Source organism: Eubalaena glacialis, chromosome 17 (assembly GCF_028564815.1).
Source record: "Eubalaena glacialis isolate mEubGla1 chromosome 17, mEubGla1.1.hap2.+ XY, whole genome shotgun sequence".
Classification (NCBI taxonomy): Eukaryota; Metazoa; Chordata; class Mammalia; order Artiodactyla; family Balaenidae; genus Eubalaena; species Eubalaena glacialis.
The window spans coordinates 63306036-63329047 of record NC_083732.1 but is presented as its reverse complement, the minus strand read 5'-3'; the positions used below and the strand labels follow the sequence as shown (position 1 = coordinate 63329047).

General features: G+C 34.7%; 1 protein-coding gene across 3 annotated transcripts in view; it reads left to right on the top strand.

Moving 5' to 3' along the window:
- CSMD3 (CUB and Sushi multiple domains 3) overlaps positions 1-23012 on the top strand; it is a 1197799-nt gene that overhangs the window by 1010754 nt on the left and 164033 nt on the right. For 2 of the 3 annotated variants that reach the window (XM_061171996.1, XM_061171995.1), the window contains 3 exons: positions 11528-11641; positions 12135-12230; positions 13838-14041. In XM_061171996.1, coding sequence (XP_061027979.1) covers positions 11528-11641; positions 12135-12230; positions 13838-14041 — 414 coding nt within the window. The remainder of the gene's footprint in view (positions 1-11527; positions 11642-12134; positions 12231-13837; positions 14042-23012) is intronic. The other variant, XM_061171997.1, reaches the window with a different exon arrangement.

Sequence of the window (23012 nt, the reverse complement as noted above, 5' to 3'; positions counted from 1 at the left end):
CCCCTATAATTCGAATGTTGGTGCGTTTAATGTTGTCCCAGAGGTCTCTTAGACTGTCCTCAATTCTTTTCATTCTTTTTTCTTTATTCAGCTCTGCAGTAGTTATTTCCACTATTTTATCTTCCAGGTCACTTATCTGTTTTTCTGCCTCAGTTATTCTGCTATTGATCTCTTCTAGAGAATTTTTAATTTCGTTTATTGTGTTGTTCATCACTGTTTGTTTGCTCTTTTGTTCTTCTAGGTTCTTGTTAAACATTTCTTGTATTTTCTCTATTCTATTTCCAAGATTTTGGATCATCTTTGCTATCATTTTTCTGAATTCTTTTTCAGGTAGACTCCCTATTTCCTCTTCATTTGTTAGGTCTGGTGCGTTTTTTCCTTGCTCCTTCATCTGCTGTGTATTTTTCTGTCTTCTCATTTTGTTTAACTTACTGTGTTTGGGGTCTCCTTTTCACAGGCTTCAGGTTCGTAGTTTCCGTTGTTTTTGGTGTCTGTCCCCAGTGGCTAAGGTTGGTTCAGTGGGTTGTGGAGGCTTCCCGGTGGAGGGGACTAATGCCTGTGTTCTGGTGGATGAGGCTGGATCTTGTCTTTCTGGTGGGCAGACCCACGTCTGGTTGTGTGTTTTGTGGTGTTTGTGGCCTTATTATGATTTTAGGCAGCCTCTCTGCTAATGGATGGGGTTGTGTTCCTGCCTTCCGAGTTGTTTGGCATAGGGTGTCCAGCATTGTAGCTTGCTGGTCGTTGAGTGAAGCTGGGTCTTGGGGTTGAGATGGAGATCTCTGGGAGATTTTCACCATTTGATATTACGTGGAGCTGGGAGGTCTCTTGTGGACCAGTGTCCTGAACTTGGCTCTCCCACCTCAGAGGCACAGCCCTGACGCCTGGCTGGAGTACCAAGAGCCTTTTATCCACACGGTTCAGAATAAAAGGGAGAAAAAATAGAAAGAAAGGCAGAAAGTAGATAAAATAAAATAGAATAAAGTTATTAAAATAAAAAATAAATATTAAGAAAAAATTTTTAAAAAGTAATAAAAAAAAAAACGGACAAACAGAACCCTAGGACAAATGGTAAAAGCAAAGCTATACAGACAAGATCACACACCGGAGCATACACATACACACTCACAAAAAGAGAAAAAGGGAAAAAATATATATATATATGTTTGCTCTCAAAGTCCACCTCCTCAATTTGGGATGATTCATTGTCCATTCAGGTATTCCACAGATGCAGGGTACATCAAGTTGACTGTGGAGATTTAATCCTCTGCTCCTGAGGCTGCTGGGAGAAATTTCCCTTTCTCTTGTTCGCACAGCTCCCAGGGTTCAGCTTTGGTTTTGCACCTGCCTCTGAGTGTAGGTCGCCTGAGGGCGTCTGTTGTTCGCTCAGACAGGACGGGGTTAAAGGAGCAGCTGATTCGGGGGCTCTGGCTCACTCAGGCCGGGGGGAGGGAGGGGTACGGATGTCGGGCGAGCCTGCGGCGGCAGAGGCCGGCGTGACGTTCCAGCAGCCTGAGGCGCGCCGTGCGTTCTCCCGGGGAAGTTGTCCCTGGATCACGGGACCCTGGCAGTGGCGGGCTGCACAGGCTCCCGGGAGGGGAGGTGTGGAGAGTGACTTGTGCTTGCACACAGGCTTCTTGGTGGCGGCAGCAGCAGCCTTAGCGTCCCATGTCCGTCTCTGGGGTCTGCGCTGATAGCTGCGGCTTGCGCCCGTCTCTGGAGCTCCTTTAAGCGGCGCTCTGAATCCCCTCTCCTCGCGCACCAGGAAACCAAGAGGCAAGAAAAAGTCTCTTGCCTCTTCGGCAGCCCCGGACCTTTTCCCGGACTGCCTCCCGGCTAGCCGTGGCGCACTAGCCCCCTTCAGGCTGTGTTCACGCCGCCAACCCCAGTCCTCTCCCTGCGATCAGACCTCCGAAGACCGAGCCTCAGCTCCCAGCCCCCGCCCGCCCCGGCGGGTGAGCAGACAAGCCTCTCGGGCTGGTGAGTGCTGGTCGGCACCGATCCTCCGTGCAGGAATCTCTCCGCTTTGCCCTCCGCACCCCTGTGGCTGCGCTCTTCTCCGTGGCTCCGAAGTTTCCCCCCTCCGCCACCCGCAGTCTCCGCCCGCGAAGGGGCTTCCTAGTGTGTGGAAACCTTTCCTCCTTCACAGCTCCCTCCCACTGGTGCAGGTCCCGTCCCTATTCTTTTGTCTCTGTTTTTTCTTTTTTCTTTTGCCCTACCCAGGTACTTGGGGAGTTTCTTGCCTTTTGGGAGGTCTCAGGTCTTCTACCAGCATTCAGTAGGTGTTCTGTAGGAGGTGTTCCACGTGTAGATGTATTTCTGATGTATCTGTGAGGAGGAAGGTGATCTCTGTGTCTTACTCTTCCGCCATCCTGAAGCTCCTCCCCTCTCATTGCTTTTTAAACACCAAATTAATTTTCAGTTACTGGGAAATATTACAACTGCCAAATTGCAGATAAGCTACTGGCTTGCAGTTGAATGGATATTTGCTCCTGGAACAATTAAATAAAATTGAACTATCTTTGCTACAAGTGGGTGTTTTGTTTCTTTTTTTACAATGCCTATATATTTAAAATATGTCAAATAGGCAGTTTTGAAATTTTGGTAGTAAGCAAATGGTCACATTATAGACAGAAAGCCAGCTTTAGAGAAGCCTGAAAGTAGTTATTACGGATTTATTCAGTAAGCCTAGTTTATGGATTGACAAGAGTATCACACAAGACATTACTACAGGAAAATAAATTAGGATTTCATTTACTGTTATGAGTTCAAAGTAGGACTAGATTTCTGCAGCTTGTAACTTACTGGATAATTGGGTGCCATGGTCAGAACAATGAATTTTTATTAAATAACATCTTTTATTTCCTAATCATTACAAAATAGCAATAATAAAATTTTGTTATATTTATTTTCAGAGCCAGAATGATTTCATTGTTTCCTGTGAGCTGCTAACCTAGAATTTAGAGATTGTTTGCTCTAGGGCAAAATTGGCCCCAGCATCCAGGATGGAGCCAGGCTTCCGTGTAGATATTGTATCAATAGTAGCCCCTAGATAATTAATATATGATTCACTTGGCTCACCTTAACTAAAATGCTGTATTAGTATAACACGCCTCATTGTGAGTTCATAGTTTAATAGTATTGTACTATAATAATAACCATGAGTATTTGGAATCTCACTGATACATAAAAATGTAAAACGTCCCAAAATACTGATGAAACTCTCACTTATTACATCAGTTAATGCAACTTCTACCAAACTTTTCTAGTGCTAGATGGTGTTCTAAAAATAAGTAACACACTGATTTTATTTGGGACTGATTTTAAAAGTTCTGCTTTTTAGAACTTTTGAAAGTAAATTGTCATACATTTAACTTACATCTATATATATTTTTCATAAAATTGAAGGGTTTTTTTAATGTTTTTTTATTGTGCTAAAAGTCACACAATATAAAACATGACTATTTTAACCATATTTAACTGTAGAGTTCAGTGGCACTAAGTACATTCACATTGTTGTGCAACTCGAAGTTTTAATTGGATACCTTGTAATCATCTTTAAGGGACAGAGCCTTTAACATCATGAGGTATCCAAGTGGTAGTATAATGATGCCAAAATGCAACCTTGAAGCTATTTACACAATTAGTTTCACAGCCAGAGCATACAGAGAGCAAAGAGTTCTGTACAGGTTATTAATTGTAAAAGGAAGCCTTTTGCATGCATGGACATTTCTACACTATTGTTTTGAAATATTCATATGAGATGAAAGTGTGAGGCAAAATTCATATAAAGCTAGACAAACTTTTGATAGATTATGTCACCAACAGTTATTTTTTATGCTTTTGCACATAATCAAGTCCAGTTGTAAACACATCCTTGATTTGAATCTTCTTTATTTCTGTTCTGTTGGTAGTGTGGGTGCACATGTGTGTGCCCTTCTGTGCTGTGTTGGTGAATAAAATGCAAGCTGAACAACAGAGGTGACTTGTTAAAAAATTTGTAATGGAGCGACCAACAAGCTGAGTGCCTAATATTATCAGAATGAACTCTAGAATACAAAAGAAAGTGTAGATTTTGCGAAAGGAGTACCAGGCATATTGAGAATCAAGCTGAGATCTAATAGGAATTTGTATGTGTCTATTCCTTTTTATGCCCAGCCTCCCTTCTGTGTGAAACTATTTCTTTTGTGATGGAGTTTCAATGCCTTTGCAATAGAGCAGCATGGACTTCAGGTGAAGGGAGTAAACAGAACAAAAGATGAATGCTCTCTCACCTTGTAGCCCTTTTCTTAGACCTTATAGAAAGCTGCTAATTACATTTTCATATTTCATCCAAAAGGATATAATGTAAAATCAAGTAGTTAGAGAAGTACGTAGCCATTTTGAATTCAAAAGACAAATGATCCCTGGTTTAAATAGCTGTAATATTCTTCTAACCCAATCAGTTCTATCATTTGTTCTAAATATGCGTGTATAGAAAGCAGAGAATTAGAAAAGATATGCTATTTAACATCAAAGGTCAATTAACTTTTGCCTATCAGTAAACATTCGGGTTCAATTAGTAGCATATATATTTACAAAACTGAGTTATTAGTAACTAATATTTATTACTATGTTTCAGATACTGTTCAAAGTGTTTTACAAGTATCAATTTATGTAATAGTCACATCAATCCTGTGAGCTTAGGTACTTGTATTATCCCTATTTTACAGATGTGGATATTGAGGCACAGAAAGGTGAAGTGACTTTCTCATGTGGCTTATCCTAGGTTCAGTCCTTGAGAGTCTGATTCCAGAACCGGAATCCTTCACTCTTCAGTAGACAGTTGTTAGGGCATTTCAGACCCATAGATTGACTATTTGAAAATATTTGTCCTCTAAATCTGCTCAGCTGCAGATGCTGACAGTCTTTAAGCTGCTTTATCCAGTCTGTCATGGAGCTAACAAATCTTGTCATTGCAGTACCTTGACATCATAATCAATAAGGCACTACCCATCTGACTACTAGCACTACTGCTGCCCAGAAAGACCTACTGGGCCTTCCTCCACCAGGTTAAAACCCTTTTGCATCAAAGCAAGTTTGAATCAGACCTGAATTTACCGCAGCCTCTTAGACATTTTAACTCTTCACCACCTGTCCCAGAAGTGGTTAGATCAGTTCCCTTAGTCATGGCCCAGTCTGATTCTGAGTTTTTTCCTCCCTACACTAGCATGCCATTGGGATACTCTGTGAATTAGTCCCTTCTGAGAGGAAAACAAATTTGACAAAACAAAATTGAAACCCTTCTTTATTTGCATAAACTCAATTTTTATTTTTTAATTCAATAACTCCTATCCTGATCACTGAATAACAGTAACCACATCCACGTTTGTTTTATTATCCTCATTTAAAGTTAATTAATTGCCAAATCAGTGAGTCTCTGTACAGTGTTATTTTTTTTTAACATCTTTATTGGAGTATAATTGCTTTACAATGGTGTGTTAGTTTCTGCTTTATAACAAAGTGAATCAGTTATACATACACATATATCCCCATATCTCTTCCCTCTTGCATCTCCCTCCCTCCCACCCTCCCTATCCCACCCCTCTAGGTGGTCACAAGGCACCTAACTGATCTCCCTGTGCTATGCGGCTGCTTCCCACTAGCTATCTATTTTATGTTTGGTAGTGTATATATGTCCATGCCACTCTCTCACTTTGTCCCAGCTTACCCTTCCCCCTCCCCATGTCCTCAAGTCCATTCCCTAGTAGGTCTGCGTCTTTATTCTCATCTTGCCCCTAGGTTCTTCATGACCTTTTTTTTTTTCTTTTTTTTTTTAGATTCCATATATATGTGTTAGCATACGGTATTTGTTTTTCTCTTTCTGACTTACTTCAGTCTGTATGACAGACTCTAGGTCCATTCACCTCACTACAGATAACTCAATTTCATTTCTTTTTATGGCTGAGTAATATTCCATTGTATACATGTGCCATATCTTCTTTATCCATTCATCCGATGATGGACACTTAGGTTGCTTCCATGTCCTGGCTATTGTAAATAGAGCTGCAATGAACATTGTGGTACATGACTCTTTTTGAATTATGGTTTTCTCAGGGTATATGCCCAGTAGTGGGATTGCTGGGTCGTATGGTAGTTCTATTTTTAGTTTTTTAAGGAACCTCCATACTGTTCTCCATAGTGGCTGTATCAATTTACATTCCCACCAACAGTGCAAGAGGGTTCCCTTTTCTCCACACCCTCTCCAGCATTTATTGTTTGTAGATTTTTGGATGATGGCCACTCTGAGCGGTGTGAGATGATATCTCATTGTAGTTTTGATTTACATTTCTCTAATGATTAATGATGTTGAGCATTCTTTCATGTGTTTGTTGGCAATCTGTATATCTTCTTTGGAGAAATGTCTATTTAGGTCTTCTGCCCACTTTTGGATTGGGTTGTTTGTTTTTGTGATATTGAGCTGCATGAGCTGCTTGTAAATTTTGGAGATTAATCCTTTGTCAGTTGCTTCATTTGCAAATATTTTCTCCCATTCTGAGGGCTGTCTTTTCGTCTTGTTTATGGTCTCCTTTGCTGTGCAAAAGCTTTTAAGTTTCATTGGGTCCCATGTGTTTATTTTTGTTTTTATTTCCATTTCTCTAGGAGGTGGATCAAAAAGGATCTTGCTGTGATTTATGTCATAGAGTGTTCTGCCTATGTTTTCCTCTAAGAGTTTGGTAGTGTCTGGCCTTACATTTAGGTCTCGAATCCATTTTGAGTTTATTTTTGTGTATGGTGTTAGGGAGTGTTCTAATTTCATTCTTTTACATGTAGCTGTCCAGTTTTCCCAGCACCACTTATTGAAGAGGCTGTCTGTACAGTGTTATTTTGATGGCACAAAAATTAAATGTAACATCCAAAATTCCTGACTTGCTTAGGCAGTGGCAGAACATTTCAGCAATATTCCAGAGTAGCGTTTAGTGGAAAAGGGAGCTTTAACTTCTTTGTTCTGTTGATTCATATTTTAAACAAATGCACACCCCTCTGGACACTACAGTATTTAGTGTGTTTTGTCATACCCTAAGCACCCACTGTACTGTTTTCCACAATGATATTTTCAGAGAGACTGTTGGTCTGCACAGAGTATTCTCACAGTTAACTCCTAATGCTCAGGAGTTTCTTTCTTCCATCCCAGGCCTCTCATTATTTATTGACTTACATTTGAAATGGCTAAATTAAGCAGAATGGACAAAGTCTTAGGAGTTAAATGAACATGATTAAAGGAGAAAGGGTTGGAAAGTGCTTGGTGTAGAATAGGAAACAAACGCTCTTTGAAAGTTAAGTTTGGTGAATACTTAAACCATGCTGACCTTCTCAGTAAATGGAACCCTGCCTCTTTGTTTTGGTTGAATATGATAAGTGTAAAAATTAAATGTCAAGTAAACCTTGTTTCATATACAAAGAAGAGTAGATAGACACAATGCCTGGTTTCATTCTGAGTTTATTTGCTCATGGGAGAGCAAATTTAAAGTTGGGGTAAATATCCTAACCAGTATAATCTAAGTTAGAGGTTTCCTCTGTTTAAGTGATTTAGCAGACTATTTAAGTGATTCTTAAAAATCTAAATTATGGATTCCTTTAAAATGCAGTCTGGGTCTCCCCCCAAATGTTGCCCATTAGAAGTTGTTGGTAGAGGACTTGCTTTGAAGAATGGATTAAACGATTAGCATACCAATGATCTGTATGGAAAGATGTGCCCAAAGTACCATTGTTGGTTTATAATTAATTTAATTGCCTAATCTAACATCTTATCATACATAGAATAAAGGTAAGCTGCCACCTAAATGACCACAAATATAATTAATGGGGCCTAAGAGCAGGGGCCCTTTCTGTATTAGTCACTTTTTAACCCCAACATTTAGCTCAGTTCCTGGTACCTCATAGAATCAACAAATATTAGTTGAATTTATAAACTGTACTGTAGGATAAAATATATGGGAAATAAGAGGCTTGGAAGTAGTTTCAGGTTTAATAATAGATTATTTGCATTGGCTTGTTTGTAGAGATTTTTACATGTTTATTTCTACCTTACTAAGATTCCCTTTCTTCCTATATCTAGCTTGCAGTGATACATATAACATTATAAAAATGGATTTTTAACAAAAGAATTAGAGACATTATTCTTAACATCTATTATGCTTAAAGAAGGAGAAACTTCCTTAAAATGGTGTCTCATTTAAGAAACAGCTTAGTGTTTATAACCTACTCTAATAGCTTGAGAGCAAAATGCTTTTAATATCGACATGCAAATCTCCAGAGAAAGAGAAAGAAGAGCTTGGAGCTGAGATGCAAAGAATTCTGTACCTCTGTTGGAAACTAAGAAAAAGAAGAGGGTTGCTAATCATTCCAGAAAGCATGGTCAGCCCAGACCTCAGGGGTTAATTGTAGCCTTAGGAAAAAAAAAATGGTGGTCCAGCTATTAGGTTGAGGTACTAGTTTCTAGATCAGTGTTAAAAGGTATTTTTTTTTAAGAAGGCATAATCATGGCTCCCATACAAATATAAAATAAACATGTGTTAAAATTTTTATTTAACTCATTAATTAATGAGGGACCCTGTAAGATGTTACAATGCTTCAAGAAAGAATTCAAAGAACCAAATATAGATTGATGGATGGATGGATGGATGGATGGATGGATGGATAGATAGAGAGACAGACATATGGAATACTGAAATGAATTTACAAACAGATATAAAATAGTTCTGCCCGTTGGATAATAATAATCCTTTACATTACACCACAGCCCCCATAAACACAGGGGACCCAGAATGATGTACTAGACAATGTCTTGCTTTACCAGAAAACAACATCCAACTAGTTACCTTTTGGTTCACCTTAAAATCTTTACATTTTTGTTTCCTACTTTAGTCTCAACTATGCAAAGGGTGTGGTTGGCTATTCAGAACGTTTTAGAAGCAAAGGACGTACTGTTATCTGAACATAAGAAAACTAAGTAAATTTAGACATTTAGAGGCAGAAAGAGGAAGCAAACGCCGGAGTAACCATTTAATTCTTGAGATTCTGACTGAGAAGGGGAGATTTGGTTCAGAATTGTAACATATCGGTTTAGTAAGACAATAGTTAACCTGATAATGTGTAGGAAATCAGATCACTATGCAAGTGTTCTTGATTGTCATACTACAAAACACTTATTCAACATGTACTTTAAAATTTCATCTTTCGTGTAATGATTCAGTACCCTCTCAGAGATTTTTCCTAATAAAAGCTATTTTTAACTTAAAATTTCCATTGGCCATCTTATGGCAGAGTAAGGTTGCAGTTGAAGAGAAGTAGCATACTGATTCCTTAATAAGGGAAGATTCAACACTCAACTCCCTCACCCCCTACCCTTCTCAATTCTCCCCAATCTCATCACAGAATTACTACAATAAATTACAAACTAACATCACTCAAAAGGGAGTGCCCTACAGTTTTCTTTACTTAATATGATGCAAATATATGGTGTTACTGGCTATATTATTAAAAGTTATAGTCTCAACATACCCAATTTACAGGTGACACAAAACTCTGGTCTATCTGTAGAGAAGTAATATTTGAGAAGAAGAAGACTACAAACAAGAAGAAAAGAGGGAGTATTTTTTTCCTTTTTCCTTAGAAAAAGATCTTGGATCACTGTGTATATTGGTTGTTTTAGCTGTTGGCTGTAAATATAGTGGTTTGCTTGGAAATTGGACATGTTTCCTAATGGAATATTTGAGATATTTAGGAAGACAGAGATAAAGGATGTTGAATTTTGACACTTTTCCCTAATGACTTCCCAGAAAGATACAGAGAAAGAATGTTATCTATCAAGAGTCTTGTTGCACAGCGTACTTGGTTTAGCAAAGTTCTTGTGATTAGTCTACTTTGATTTTGAGGGGGATGAGGGGGCACTTAGAAAGGCAATGGCAACATCTGCATTTTAATAGAAACTTTAAAAGACACATTTGAAAACAGATCATCCAAACACCAATCTAAACAAATGCACAAGTAGAAAACAAAAACTTTCTTAATATTTTTAGGAGTATTTTTGAAATAACTTGGGATTTGGTAGACCATCAAATATGGATATTTTAAAAAGGTCGAACTGGAAATTTTTCATATGACTTATAAACCATTAAAATAATTGACTACATGTATGTGATTTGATAGAAACATAAATTTGTTTCCATGACGTCATGTTTTAAGGAGGATCATTTATGAAAGTCAGCCCTCTAAGGTTCAGGAATTATTCAAAGTAACAACACTCTGCGTTTGTTTTCTTTTACCCCAAAAAGAACTGGACTGAGATCAACAGCTTATTTTAGCAGGCCAAAAAAAATACGTGTAGCTTTGTTTACAGTATTACGTGTGTGGCTTCAAATGCAAAACTCAGCATGTTTCAAATGAACAAGCCTGTCTTCATATGACCACCATAGGATGACCATAACCTCGATTTAAGGGGTAAAATATGAAGAACTTTAAAAATATATATATATTTGTGCAATGTATAGTTCAATGACAGTAATATAATATTGAATTTATAAAAGTTACCTTGCTTTTACATTATTAAACTTTTGAAAAATCATACTCTTTTAAACCCCACAATTTTTCTATTCAATGAAATGTTTTAAGGATGGATTTTATTACCTATTTCACTTTTTAAAATCACAAAACACTAGTTAATTTCTGCTCTGTAACAGGTTCTTTCTTTTAAGTTATAGTTTGGGTAGTTTCTGCATGTAAAGTTAATATATTATTAAAGGAAAAGTACAAAATGAAGTAAAAAGGAGACATTTATAAAACTCTGTTGGTAAGTACATCAGATCTGTACTTACCATGAAAAAGCAATCATTTTGTAGAATTTTATATCTCAATTGAAATTAAAATATCTCAGTTGCTGAGGAATCATAAATAATATGTCTTTATTTTGACAGAGGATTAACAGTAAATGTTTAGGGATCATTTTTAGAATGTGAATTAAACGCTATACCTTAGAAGTATATTGCTGATATTTTTCTAGTGACACTATTATTTATAATGGAATAGCATTTTAAAAGCAATCTGCAATAAATCCCCTAAACTAAAACTTTGTCTATGTCATCTAAAAGAGGGAAAAAAAATTAGAAAAAGAGAAGAGAGTCACAAAGTGAAAAGAATCTACCAATAGAAAAATTAAAAAGTAGTTATTATACAGTATTAATCTCCAACCTTATGATTTCTGAGCTAAATTAAATGTTATACCCATTTAATTTACTTTAAAAAATAATCTTCTTACAACTTTATTGCTTTTAGGCCACGGTCATTACTTTTATGACCTGAAGTACATGTGTCAGGCATATCAACCAATTGGCACGCATCCTCTTTTAAAGGTAGAAAAAAAAAGATGACTATTAAATTGTAATACTTTGTTCTCTCTCTCCTCCTCTTTCTATTTTTTTGTTTTTTGTTTTTTGTTTTCATTTTTGGATGGTTGGTGATTTGTTTGCTTCTCCTGGTTCCTGTTGATCAGTGGTGTTTGGCCAGTTTGTATTTTTCCAGACATCACTCCACGATGTTGTTGAGGTGTATGATGGGCCAACTCAGCAATCTTCTCTGTTATCTTCCCTCTCAGGATCCCATTCAGGTATCCTTTAATAGAACTGCCATGCATCAGTTATTGATTAAAGACTGACTTTGATTGGTATTGTAGTGAAAGTTGAGATTTATATCATCCATATTAGCAATAAACTGAAAATAGAATCATTCTTTATTTGTAAAAAAAGAATAGAAACACAAGAATAATTCAAATTCTTGAGAAAAGTATAACCAACTATTTTCTGGGATTGTAATCAAGTAAATATAGTACTTAGTCACTTAGTCTGTAGTGTTTAATGTAATATTTAAAGATTCTTTACAGAATGAGGCAATATTATCAAAATGTAATAAACACCTTCCAGTAAAAAGGTTGCAATTGAAGCTGAACCCAAAGAAAATATATTGTCAGTGGTAGGATATATTAAAGTAATTTAATAGAACATAGATTGACGTTTTCAAATGACAGTGTAAATTAATATAATTTGTTAGGTTTACTTGATTGATATTATTTATGATATCTTAGTGTTTGTTTTGTTGAGTAGGAGAATCACTTCCACTGAGTTCAGGTAATCAGATCACAATTCGATTTACTTCAATTGGACCTATAACAGCTAAGGGATTTCACTTTGTTTATCAAGGTAAGTGACTGTGTAGCATAGAAACACACTTAAGGAATGATATCAATTTCCTTGCTATGTCCAGAGTTATTGAATGATGAGATCCTCATAACCATAAAGGAGAGATAAAAGTTGCGTGTTTTTTTAAAAACAGTTTTGCCCTGTCCCCTCCTCCATTATTAGAGCACTATTACTTTGACCAAAATCAAAAAAGACCTATTGCTTCCATCATCATTCTCAAGTTAGCTGCATGCTTTTCCTTCCTCCCAACATACTGTTTTCAAAACATCTGGTGTGTTTGTTTTTGACAATGCTTCACTCTACATATTCTATTTCCTCAGAGTCTAGCACTCTAAATTAAAAATATACAAATGTTTTGTGCTGATGTACTTAGACATGCCAAGGAAATCATTACTCCATTCTAAAATTTTAGTTTCTCATTCTCTTAGGAGAATTCAAACTTTCTTCATGACTATTAAATGTTTTTGTGCAATTCAAAGTCAGTTTACATAGCTTTTTTGTCACCTTTTATAGACAAACTTCCACATTATATAAAACTAAATTAAGACCTATCATCTGAATGTTTTGTTTGAATTATGTATGATCCTGTAGTTGTTATTCTCAAATGTATCTTGAACTTTATTCCTAATAAATTTATAAACATTAGTGGTTTGATATTCTTATTAAACCCTCTTATTCCAATTATAATATTGGCTATAATATTATACTGTTTCATTCTTAATAGTATTCCCTCTGTAAACAATTTGTGGTATTATAAAATTTAAAAGGCACTCTAACAAATGAAGTTATTTTCACTCAAGTCACATATGAGGAATCTGTCTATTTGGAATTCATCCTATCATTTTTTGGGCTGTTATCAAATTCCTTAATCCCATCTGTATGTGTTTTAAAAAGAAAAAACATCCTGTTATCATTCTATTTTACTTACTCAAAAAAAAGTCACAATTGAAGGACATACCTATAAAGCCTAAAAGCAATTTCAGATTTGATATTGTATGATTATTAAAATAAAACTTCTATTGTTGTTAATCTGTCTGACTTCTGTTTAGCCTGAACGTATTGTCTTCATCAATAACAAACATATTTTGAACAACCAAGTTTATGAACATGCTATGAAATTAATCAAGTGCTGTGTTTGCTTTTTTAAATCTATGTTTTTAGGGACCAAATACTGTAAAAAAAAAAACCTGACATTACCTTATGTAACCTGACACCTGTTTTTTGTAAGCTTGGTATTCCATTTTAAAAAGAAAAAAAAAGATGTATCTCTTTGCTATCATTCCATAAATTGAAATATCTTACTCAAGCTACATTTTTATATTGATAAGAGTGTGGTCAAACAAAAAAACAGAAAAAAAACCTTAACCAATGTTGTTTAAGGGATCAAAAGTGAAATGTTTTTAAATAAAAAATCTTAATGACAATAGCAATATTTACTCATTTTGAATTGTATTTCATTATGTATAAACTTTTATAAGTGTATTCAAATTGTTAACTAAAGTTCAAGTTGGTGAAGATTTCTTTGAAATCTGTTTGCATAGTTTCATTTTGAAATCTCTATTTCTTTACCAAATATGAAATTAAAGTCAACAATTATTTGTACGCAGCTGTTCCTAGAACAAGTTCCACACAATGCAGTTCTGTGCCTGAACCAAGGTTTGGAAGAAGGATTGGCAATGAATTTGCAGTTGGTTCATTGGTTCTTTTTGAATGTAATCCTGGATATATTCTCCATGGATCCTTTGCAATTAGGTGTGATACAGTGCCAAATTCTTTGGCCCAATGGAATGATTCCTTACCTACCTGTATTGGTAAGTTTATAAATTTGTATGCTTTGTGATTGTACGTATTGTATATCAAAATTAGCTATCATGCATCTTTCAACATTTGTTTCAAATATAATAGTTTTACATTAATTTAAAACAATGTATTAGTTATGATGTATCTAAATATGCAAATTAGAGTGGCTATTTGATGCAATTGAGATGAAATGCAATCAATGAAAATATACATACATATTTCCAATAACACAGAATTGGAATGCTATTAATATGGAATTATTATGTGCTACCATCCTTTGAAATAAATATTATTTTTAATTTTTAAAAGTTTATGCAAAGATACCTATGCCAATATGTAAGGAGTTTACCTATCTTTTAAGGATCACAGAAGCTGATTTTTCTGGACGTATTTTATCATCAAAAAAATTAGAAAATATGCATTAGTAAATAAATGTTTTTTCTCTTCTCTATAAATTATATGTATGTATAAAAATATAAAATAAGAATTTTTCCCAGTCTTTCACAAATATAAGTGGGAACACTTTGAATGAGTAGATGGCGTAAGGTTAGCCAGAAATCTCATTATTTCAAACTATATTTTGTAATGTTGTACCCAATTTATATTGATAAATAAAATAAACACTTTCTAAACTTAGCCCTGCTAAGTTATTTGAAGCAGATTAAAACATTTTCTAAACTATAAAAATAGTTTAGAATCTTATCATATTTCAGGATCATTACAATGACTTTTGGATCTTGTAGAATTCCATGGATGTGCAAAATGTAGACTGCTGGGAAGTTGCTTTCTTCTTTGTTCCAAGAGCATATTTGGAAATTAAAAATTTTAATTACATAGTATTAAACTAAAAGAAGAGTAGTAAAGCTTAATCTCAGGTTAAGAAATAGTTCTAATGAGTTCTTTCTCGTTAAAGTTTTATTGGTATGTGATTTGGAAAATGAGAGGAAGGTTTTTTAAAATAAAAGATAAGCAAAATTTTGTCTTTATTTTAATAATCTCAATACTCCACTTTTTGATAGAGAAGACATGAGTGTGCATATAAACAATATAACATATACATTTATAAATATATAAAATCTATTTTTAATAACACTTCTTGCCATACCTGAAAAGAAATAACGTGCCAATAGTTTTTATTTTTAACTTTTTAAAACACATTTTACCATATTTTAACACAGATTAATACAATGTTAATTCATACTTAATTAGAATAAAATATATTCTAAATTGATTTTAATCGAAATTATATGGAACGTGCACTCATTACTGAGGAAGGAGTAAAGATAAGGTCTGGTGATATGCATTCATCGAACACGTACTTTGTATAGGACATAACTGCTCTAAATCTTTTACCATTCAAATCAGGACATTATTAATAATTGTGCTGAGAAAATGGTACAAGTTGGGACTATCATAAATAAAAAGGAAGGATGGATGGTCACTTATCTCTGTAGGAACTTGATATCACCACTTCCCAAAAGAGATATACCTAGCATAATTTACAGAGTGTTTTTCTTACAACCAGTATTTTAGTTCATCCTGCTACAATAAATGGAATGTGAACTATTCTTTTATTATTCTTTTGTTTGTTGAAAACCCCCTACAAAAAATAACTTAAAACACTGGAAAGCTGTAAATGACTCTTCAACTTTCTCGTCCTTCGGCTAAATAACCAGTTTCTAATATGATTACCACTTACTTAATGCTTCCTATTTGCCAGGTTTCATGCTGAGTAATATAAATACATATTTAATTAAATCCTCACAGCAAATCTATGGAGAAGTTACTCTCAGAATTTACAGATGAATAAGCTGAGTCTTAGAGAAGTAAAACAGTTTTCTTTTAAAGTGACATAACTTAATAAGCAGTAAAGTAGGGGCAGGATTTGAAAATAAGGTTTTCTGACTCCAAACCTTAATGTACATTACAGAAGACTGCTTTTCTTTATGTTTTGGCTGATAAGCTAATTTCCTAATTGGAATTCTATATCTTATTTATAATGTGGAATTTCTTAACCTGTTCAAGTATACTTTTGACAATCAACAAGTAAAGGAGAATAAATCATCTGGACTTGATGTTCCTCCTATTTTGCACCTAGCATAGAGCTATGGTTAACGGAACAAAGAGATCTTCTTCTTTACATACTTCTATACTCTCATAAGAGAAAATAGATAATGTTCTTCCTTAGGAACCACAATATATGTTGACTTCATACTCTTATAAAATACTAATAAATAAATTATTCTTATGGACCATGAGCTGAGAGAAATATTCCTATATGTCTAGGCCAAAATTAGTCATACAACATGTATAAATCAGAAATTACATTGCTTTAAGTCAGTTTAATAATTGAAGAAAGACACATGATAATAAATCTCTTTAGCCTCACAATAGATTTTTAAATATTTCTCTCTAAATATCAGGAATCAGTCGTTATTTCTCCCTCACTTTTCCCAGTAATTATTTACATAATTTCTGTGTCACTTTTAGTTTCTTTATGTACATACTGATAGAAAATATTAATACCATATAATGGAAGATAACTGGATAAGTAGCTGTCTTCATTTAATTTCATATATACGATGAAAATTCCCTCAAGATAATTATAAAAGTAGAGTGATATGATGACTTATGGAAAGGCATAAACTAGCTCATTAATCTTTAAATATTATTGAAAACATTAATCTATTCAGAGTGTTCAAAGAACCTACATATGCAAAACAGTGAAATGTAAATCCATGAATTACTCATTAAAGTTCTGTTTATGTATTTATCTCGTTAATGTACTAATTAATGGAGAAAAGTTGTAAAGAATCATATAAAACTGAATAAGTCCTTATAAGTGGGAATTGTAGTAGGTTCTCAGCATAAGGGTTAATTAAGTCTTGGGTAGTAGCATTAGGCTTTGACTTTAACATGAAATTGTGGTGATCCTGGAAATTTTACATAATCTCTGATTCTCAATTCCCATATCAATAAAACAGGAAAGTTATAGGTTTATTGTGGCTATTAGATGTTTTAAAGCCTTGGCATAGTTCTTGGAATCATCTAAGTACTCAAAAATTAAGTTGTTTTTGTGCTTGCCAAATTCTCCACCATAAAATCAGAAGATAAGACTTCAGTTCTCAAGGTATTAGATCTAAGATAAAAAATTTATATGCAGTGCTGATAAAGGATTTGATATTATTCATTTTAATTTGTTGATATGTTGTTTTAATAACACTTTAAAGTTATTATATGTAAAAATTATCTTCCACCAAAGATTTTTGCATCTTGGAAAGGGCTAAAAGCATGGACTTCTGTCATTCTTTCTAATTCTAATAATTTAGAGTTCCTTGAAGGCAAGGTTTTTCTTTCAATTAAAATTTTCAGAAAGGCTTTGGGGAAATGTAATGACAATTTTCTAGAGGATAATAGTACTTATTTATTAGAATATGCTGTTTAGGGGGATTGTGAAATTTCTTTCCATCAATTTATAAATTTAAGGACAATTGGTTAAAAAGGAGCAGAGTTCTAACAATAGGCATATATTCATGATTTGGTTTGTTTTCAGTGTTTGTAAGGGTCTAAAATAAAAATAAACTTAAAATTAAAATAATGATTACTATAATTCTAATTGGTTGTAAAAATATATGTTTAATCAAGGTGTGCACTCTGCATTTTCTTCTGACCCTAAAATATTCAAATATTACATTATCCAAAAAATATATATTTTCTTTTGTCCATGAAGGTATGAGGATGAGACAAGAGTTAGAAAGAGGAAAGAGATAAAAGGGAGAAATGAGCTGACATTAAAGGAAAAAAAAGAAGCATGAAAGAACAGTTTAAAAGGGGAAAGAGAAAAATAGAATATTCTGTGAGATGGAGAGTAGAGAATAAGAACTTTATACTGTAAACATAAACCATTTTTGTTTAAAGCAGAAGAAAACCCCTATTCTACATGATTATTACAAAGCTTTTTCATATGTCATATGTGTCAGTTGACTAATCCTAGTGTTTTTGCCATAAGAAATAAAAATCCATGTAAAGAAAGGGAAGCTCAGGCCATTTGATTATAGATTCATTTCAGCAAGGACCGGCGCTCCTACTAGGCATTAAAGCCTTTGAAAGACTTTGAGACCATGCTATGGCTGACATTCAACTTCAGGAGTAAATGCTAGTGGACTGTCCCTAGCATGGATTCAGCCTCACTTTTTACTTTTAAGGGCAAAAGATGATGGACTCAGGAGCCACTACACCACCTCTGTCAAAAGCCCATCTATCTGCAGGTCCCTGGGCTTTTTAAGAAACACGTCACTGCATCTACGGAGAGTCTTTAAACATAAAACATACTACCTCTTATATTCCTGTTGCACTGGTTTGAAAGCGCATACTTAGAGATAGAAGAAAACTGTATCAAATGACTTCTGTTTCCTGCCAAGATCACACAAAAAGGAAATATTACCTTATGCCACTTAAAAAATAATGTATACCTTGTAGAACAGGTGTAAATCCAGAAAATCGAATATATAACAGAAGGACATATGGGATTTGTGTGAGACAAGAAATAGATTCTAAATGACACTCAGATGATAGCTCAGTTTAGGTTTTACCATTTGGTCCCACTGCTAATCTTTACCTAAATGAAAATATACTTTGCATTTCTATTTTTAACTATAAACATTTTTAGTTTCAAATGTTATGAATAAAAATGATTATGCCTTTAAGTGTTCAAAAAATTCAAAAAAAGAAAAAGGCTTGATGTGTTAAAAATTCAAATATGAGAGTCAAGTGCAGAGTTATCTTAGGTTGATATCAAAGAATTATCTTTAATTTGTGTTCATTTTCAATATTTGTTTTCTGGATAAAATTTTAACTGCTTCAAGGCCTTTGAACTTTCTATTTTTTCACCTTGGAACATGCATCCCCAAAATACCTTTTGGGCTTACTGCATTGCTTCATTCAAGTTTTCACCTGACTGTCTTCCTTGGCCATCCTATCTAAAATAATTTTCTGCTACTCATCCTCCATTCGTTCTCTATACCCTTATCCTGCCTTTTTATTTTCTTTACAGCAGCCACTCACCAGATTATATATAGTTTGTTTATTTTCCTAATCTTTCTTGCCCTCCTCTCCCTGCCACTGTATTCTGTTTTTTGCTCAACAAAAAGAGGACCTGACATGCAAGAAGTGTTCAGTAAACATTTGTTCAATGAATGGATTTTAGCAAATAAGTGTGATAATTTCATGAATTTTTGTAGCGGTAGAACAGCTGGACAACTTCCCAAGTCCAGGGTCCATGCATTTTTAACTTCAGTCTTTCGCTGCATGGTGATGCTCTTGCTCACTTTGCTTGCTTAGACCTTTACAAGCCATCTTGAAGCCACAAGACCTTTTTGAGAATCGATAGGAAAGATGCATAGGTAGATTTACATATTGCATGGTTAATTTTATTCTTAGAACAAATTCTCTATTTATACTTTGCAGTTTAGATATAATCTTTGACAGTCTATTCAGGGTATTATACATAATGATTTTATTTTCTCTGCCTTCACTAGTTCAATGAATACTCGGTTAACACCTTAAACCAAGTGAGCATCCAATTGAAACCAAAAGAAAACAGTGCCCTACATTTCTAGTGATTTCCATCTCAATTGTAATTGTTTCATTTTCACAGTTCTTACTACTGCTATCAACACTTTCATTTTTTTCTTTCATAGTAGAACAGAATACAATGTTGAGTAATTTTGCAAAAAAATTGACATACTAAAATTAAACTATTGGCTTGAAAGCAGCCCCATAGACATGATGTGCAAGTTGTACTTATAGTTAAAATGGTCAAATACTAAGTTAGGGGATCCACAAATTTAACTAACCTGCATAAGAAAACAATATTTAATAATCTTGTACAAATCTGTCATATCAAGTCATTCTTAGGTAAATTACAATAAAGTGCAATAATATTTTTATAAGAACATTGGACTTAGAACAGAGGTAAACTTGAAAAAGTTGCGGAAGACTGAGTTTTATCTTCCAAATTTGACCTTGTTACACTTCAGATTTCTTAAAATTTTTAGTCTCTTAAAATCCCAAACTCTCCTCCCTCTGAGACTCTGTGATAACACCCTGTAGCCACTAATAGCTCTGACAATATGTGGCCTTAGACGTAAGTACTTCTGTTAACGGTGGTATCTTTTGAGAAGCCCCTGAACCTGCCACTTACCCCCCCCCAACCTTAGGCAGAAGTCTTTAATTAGCTGCTTATCCCATCACCCTTATCAGGCTTTGTTTTTGCAAGTCCTTTAGAGAACCAGAAAGAACCATTTTTACTTGTATTGGCTCCATGGCAACCCATGTCTGTGCCATCTTTTCTCAGAGTGGGAAAGAAATAGATGAAAAAATATATACAATATCTGAATCCTCATTCATTGATTCATTTATTCACCCATCCATTCAACCATGCAAAACTTATTAAATATAATAATGAATAGCATTTACTAGTATTTGTATGAAGTGCTATTAAGCATTATCTCATTTAATATTGACACCAATGCCAGGAGTAAGATAAGAATACTATTTCTCTTTTATAGATAGTAAAACCCCTATGGTTTAGAAACAAAAGAATAATTAATATTTGAACCCAGGTTGCTTGATTCTAAAGTCTGTTCTCTTAATCTATATGTTATGTTGTATAATACTGATTAGAAGGGAAATTTATAATACATCCTTTTTAAAATGGAAAAGAAATGTTAGGCTAAGTAATATACATGGGAAGTAAAACTTTGTAAAACACTATTATGTGGTAATGCATATCTGGGAATACTTTTATAATGTAATATTTTGTTGGTAAAAATAAAAATGATTGAAGTAGAATTAAATATGGTTTGTTTAGGAAAATACTGGGAGAAAGGAATGATGCAGGAATGGTAAAGAGGTAACTTGTAATCACAAGATATATACAGATATACAACCAGTCACTCAATAATTTATTTAACGAGCACTTATTTAGTGCTTACCAAGTGTCAGGTCCCTTTCTAGGCACTGGCAACATAGCTTTGAATCAGAAGATAAGATCTCTGCCCTTATGGAGTTTACATTTTGTTCAGGTAGTGGTAAATACTATGGAGAAAAGTAAAGCAGAGGCTAAAGATTGGAGGAAGACATCTAGGGCATGCTGCTATTTTATATCCAAATGAGGTGAATGAAGGGGGCTGGGAGGTATATAAATAAAAGTCAAGGAGGTAAGCACATGTATAGACTATGAGGGGGAGAAAGGTATAGTCATGTTCAAGCCACAACAAGAATCTCACGTGTCTAGAACAGAGTGAATGATGGCAAGAGTGATAGAAGAGTTTGGAGAGGCAGAGCAGAGGCCAAGTCATATGGAACCTCAAAGTCTGGGAAGAGTTAGAATTTTTTCTAAGTAGTGTGGGAATTCATTGAGCTAGAGAGTGATGTGATCTCAGTTTCTGGAAAATCACTGTGGCTAGTGTAAGGGGCAAGGGGTGAGTAGAAGCAATAAGACTGAATAGAAAACTATTGCAGAAGTGGAGGGGAAATTTAATGGTGATTTAGATTGGAAGATCATGATCAGTGATGAGAACTGGTAAACTTTGGGATATATTTTTAAGATAGAGCTGACAAAGTTTGCTGACAGATTGAATATAAATGTAAATGTGAATTTGAAAAGAAAGATAAATTAAGGTGAAAAGAAAGATAAATTAAGAAAGATAAATTAGGTGGTAACATTTACTGAGATGGCAAATAGTATAGATGGGGGAGAATTTCAAAAGTATTGTTTTGGATATATGAATTTTGAGATACTTAGTCGATATATTGTAGGACTCTGGGTAGAAGTCATGGCTAGAGATAAACATTTAGTAGTCATAATCTATAGATGACATGGAAATGGATGCCACCACTGAGGGGCGGTAGTTAGAAAGAGATGAGAAGATGCTGTAGGTCACAGTGTTACAGCATTTACACTGAAAGGATCAGAAGACAGAGGATGAGCTAAAAAATATTTCTTTAGGGCTTCCCTGATGGCGCAGTGGTTAAGAATCCGCCTGCCAATGCAGGAGACACGGGTTCGAGTCCTGGTCAGGGAAGATCCCACATGCCGCGGAGCAACTGAGCCCGTGCACCACAACTACTGAGCCTGTGCTCTAGAGCCCGCGAGCCACAACTACTGAGCCCGCACGCCACAACTACTGAGCCCGCACGCCACAACTACTGACCGCAACTAGAGAAAGCCGGCGCGCAGCAAGGAAGACCCAACGCAGCCAATATATACATACATACATATATACATAAATAAATAAAATTTATTAAAAAAATTTCTTTAAAAATACTTTATCACACTGTTTTAAAAGTTTAAAAATTTTAAAAGTTTGTAGTATTCTTTTGAGTAATTACCCTAGATTTTTGCATTCAGTTTTAGAAGTGGCACAAAACTATAGTATTACCTTTTTTAAAAAAAAATATTACAAAAATATATCCTGGTATCTCACCATTATAGCCAGATTAGGACAAATGTTCAAGGATCACAGTGCCATTGGAACCTAAAATAACAGTAGTTGTAGCAAAAGGAAATATAATTTATTGATTTCTTATTGCATTCCAAGCAGTGTGCTAGCTTCTTTATGTACACTATCATACCTATTTATTTTCCACAAAAGCCCCTCGGAAACAATTTCATTACCGTTTCACAGACAAGGCATCTGAGTTTCAGAGAGTTCAGGGAACATGTCCAACATCACACAGTATTTCAAATCATAAGCTAGGTCATTCCCAGAATCAAGCTGACACTACCAGCAGTGTAGGAATTTTGCTTTAAGATTAGTACCTTTTAAAACTGTTAGAAGCTTTTATTGACATCAAAGCAGGTCTCCATACTTATTCTTTCTCGTAGTAGTTGTACTGGCAATAACCAGACTGGAACCATATTGAGTATTTTCTTTCCACTGAAGAACAAGAATGTGGAGCCAAACTACCAGTATTCAA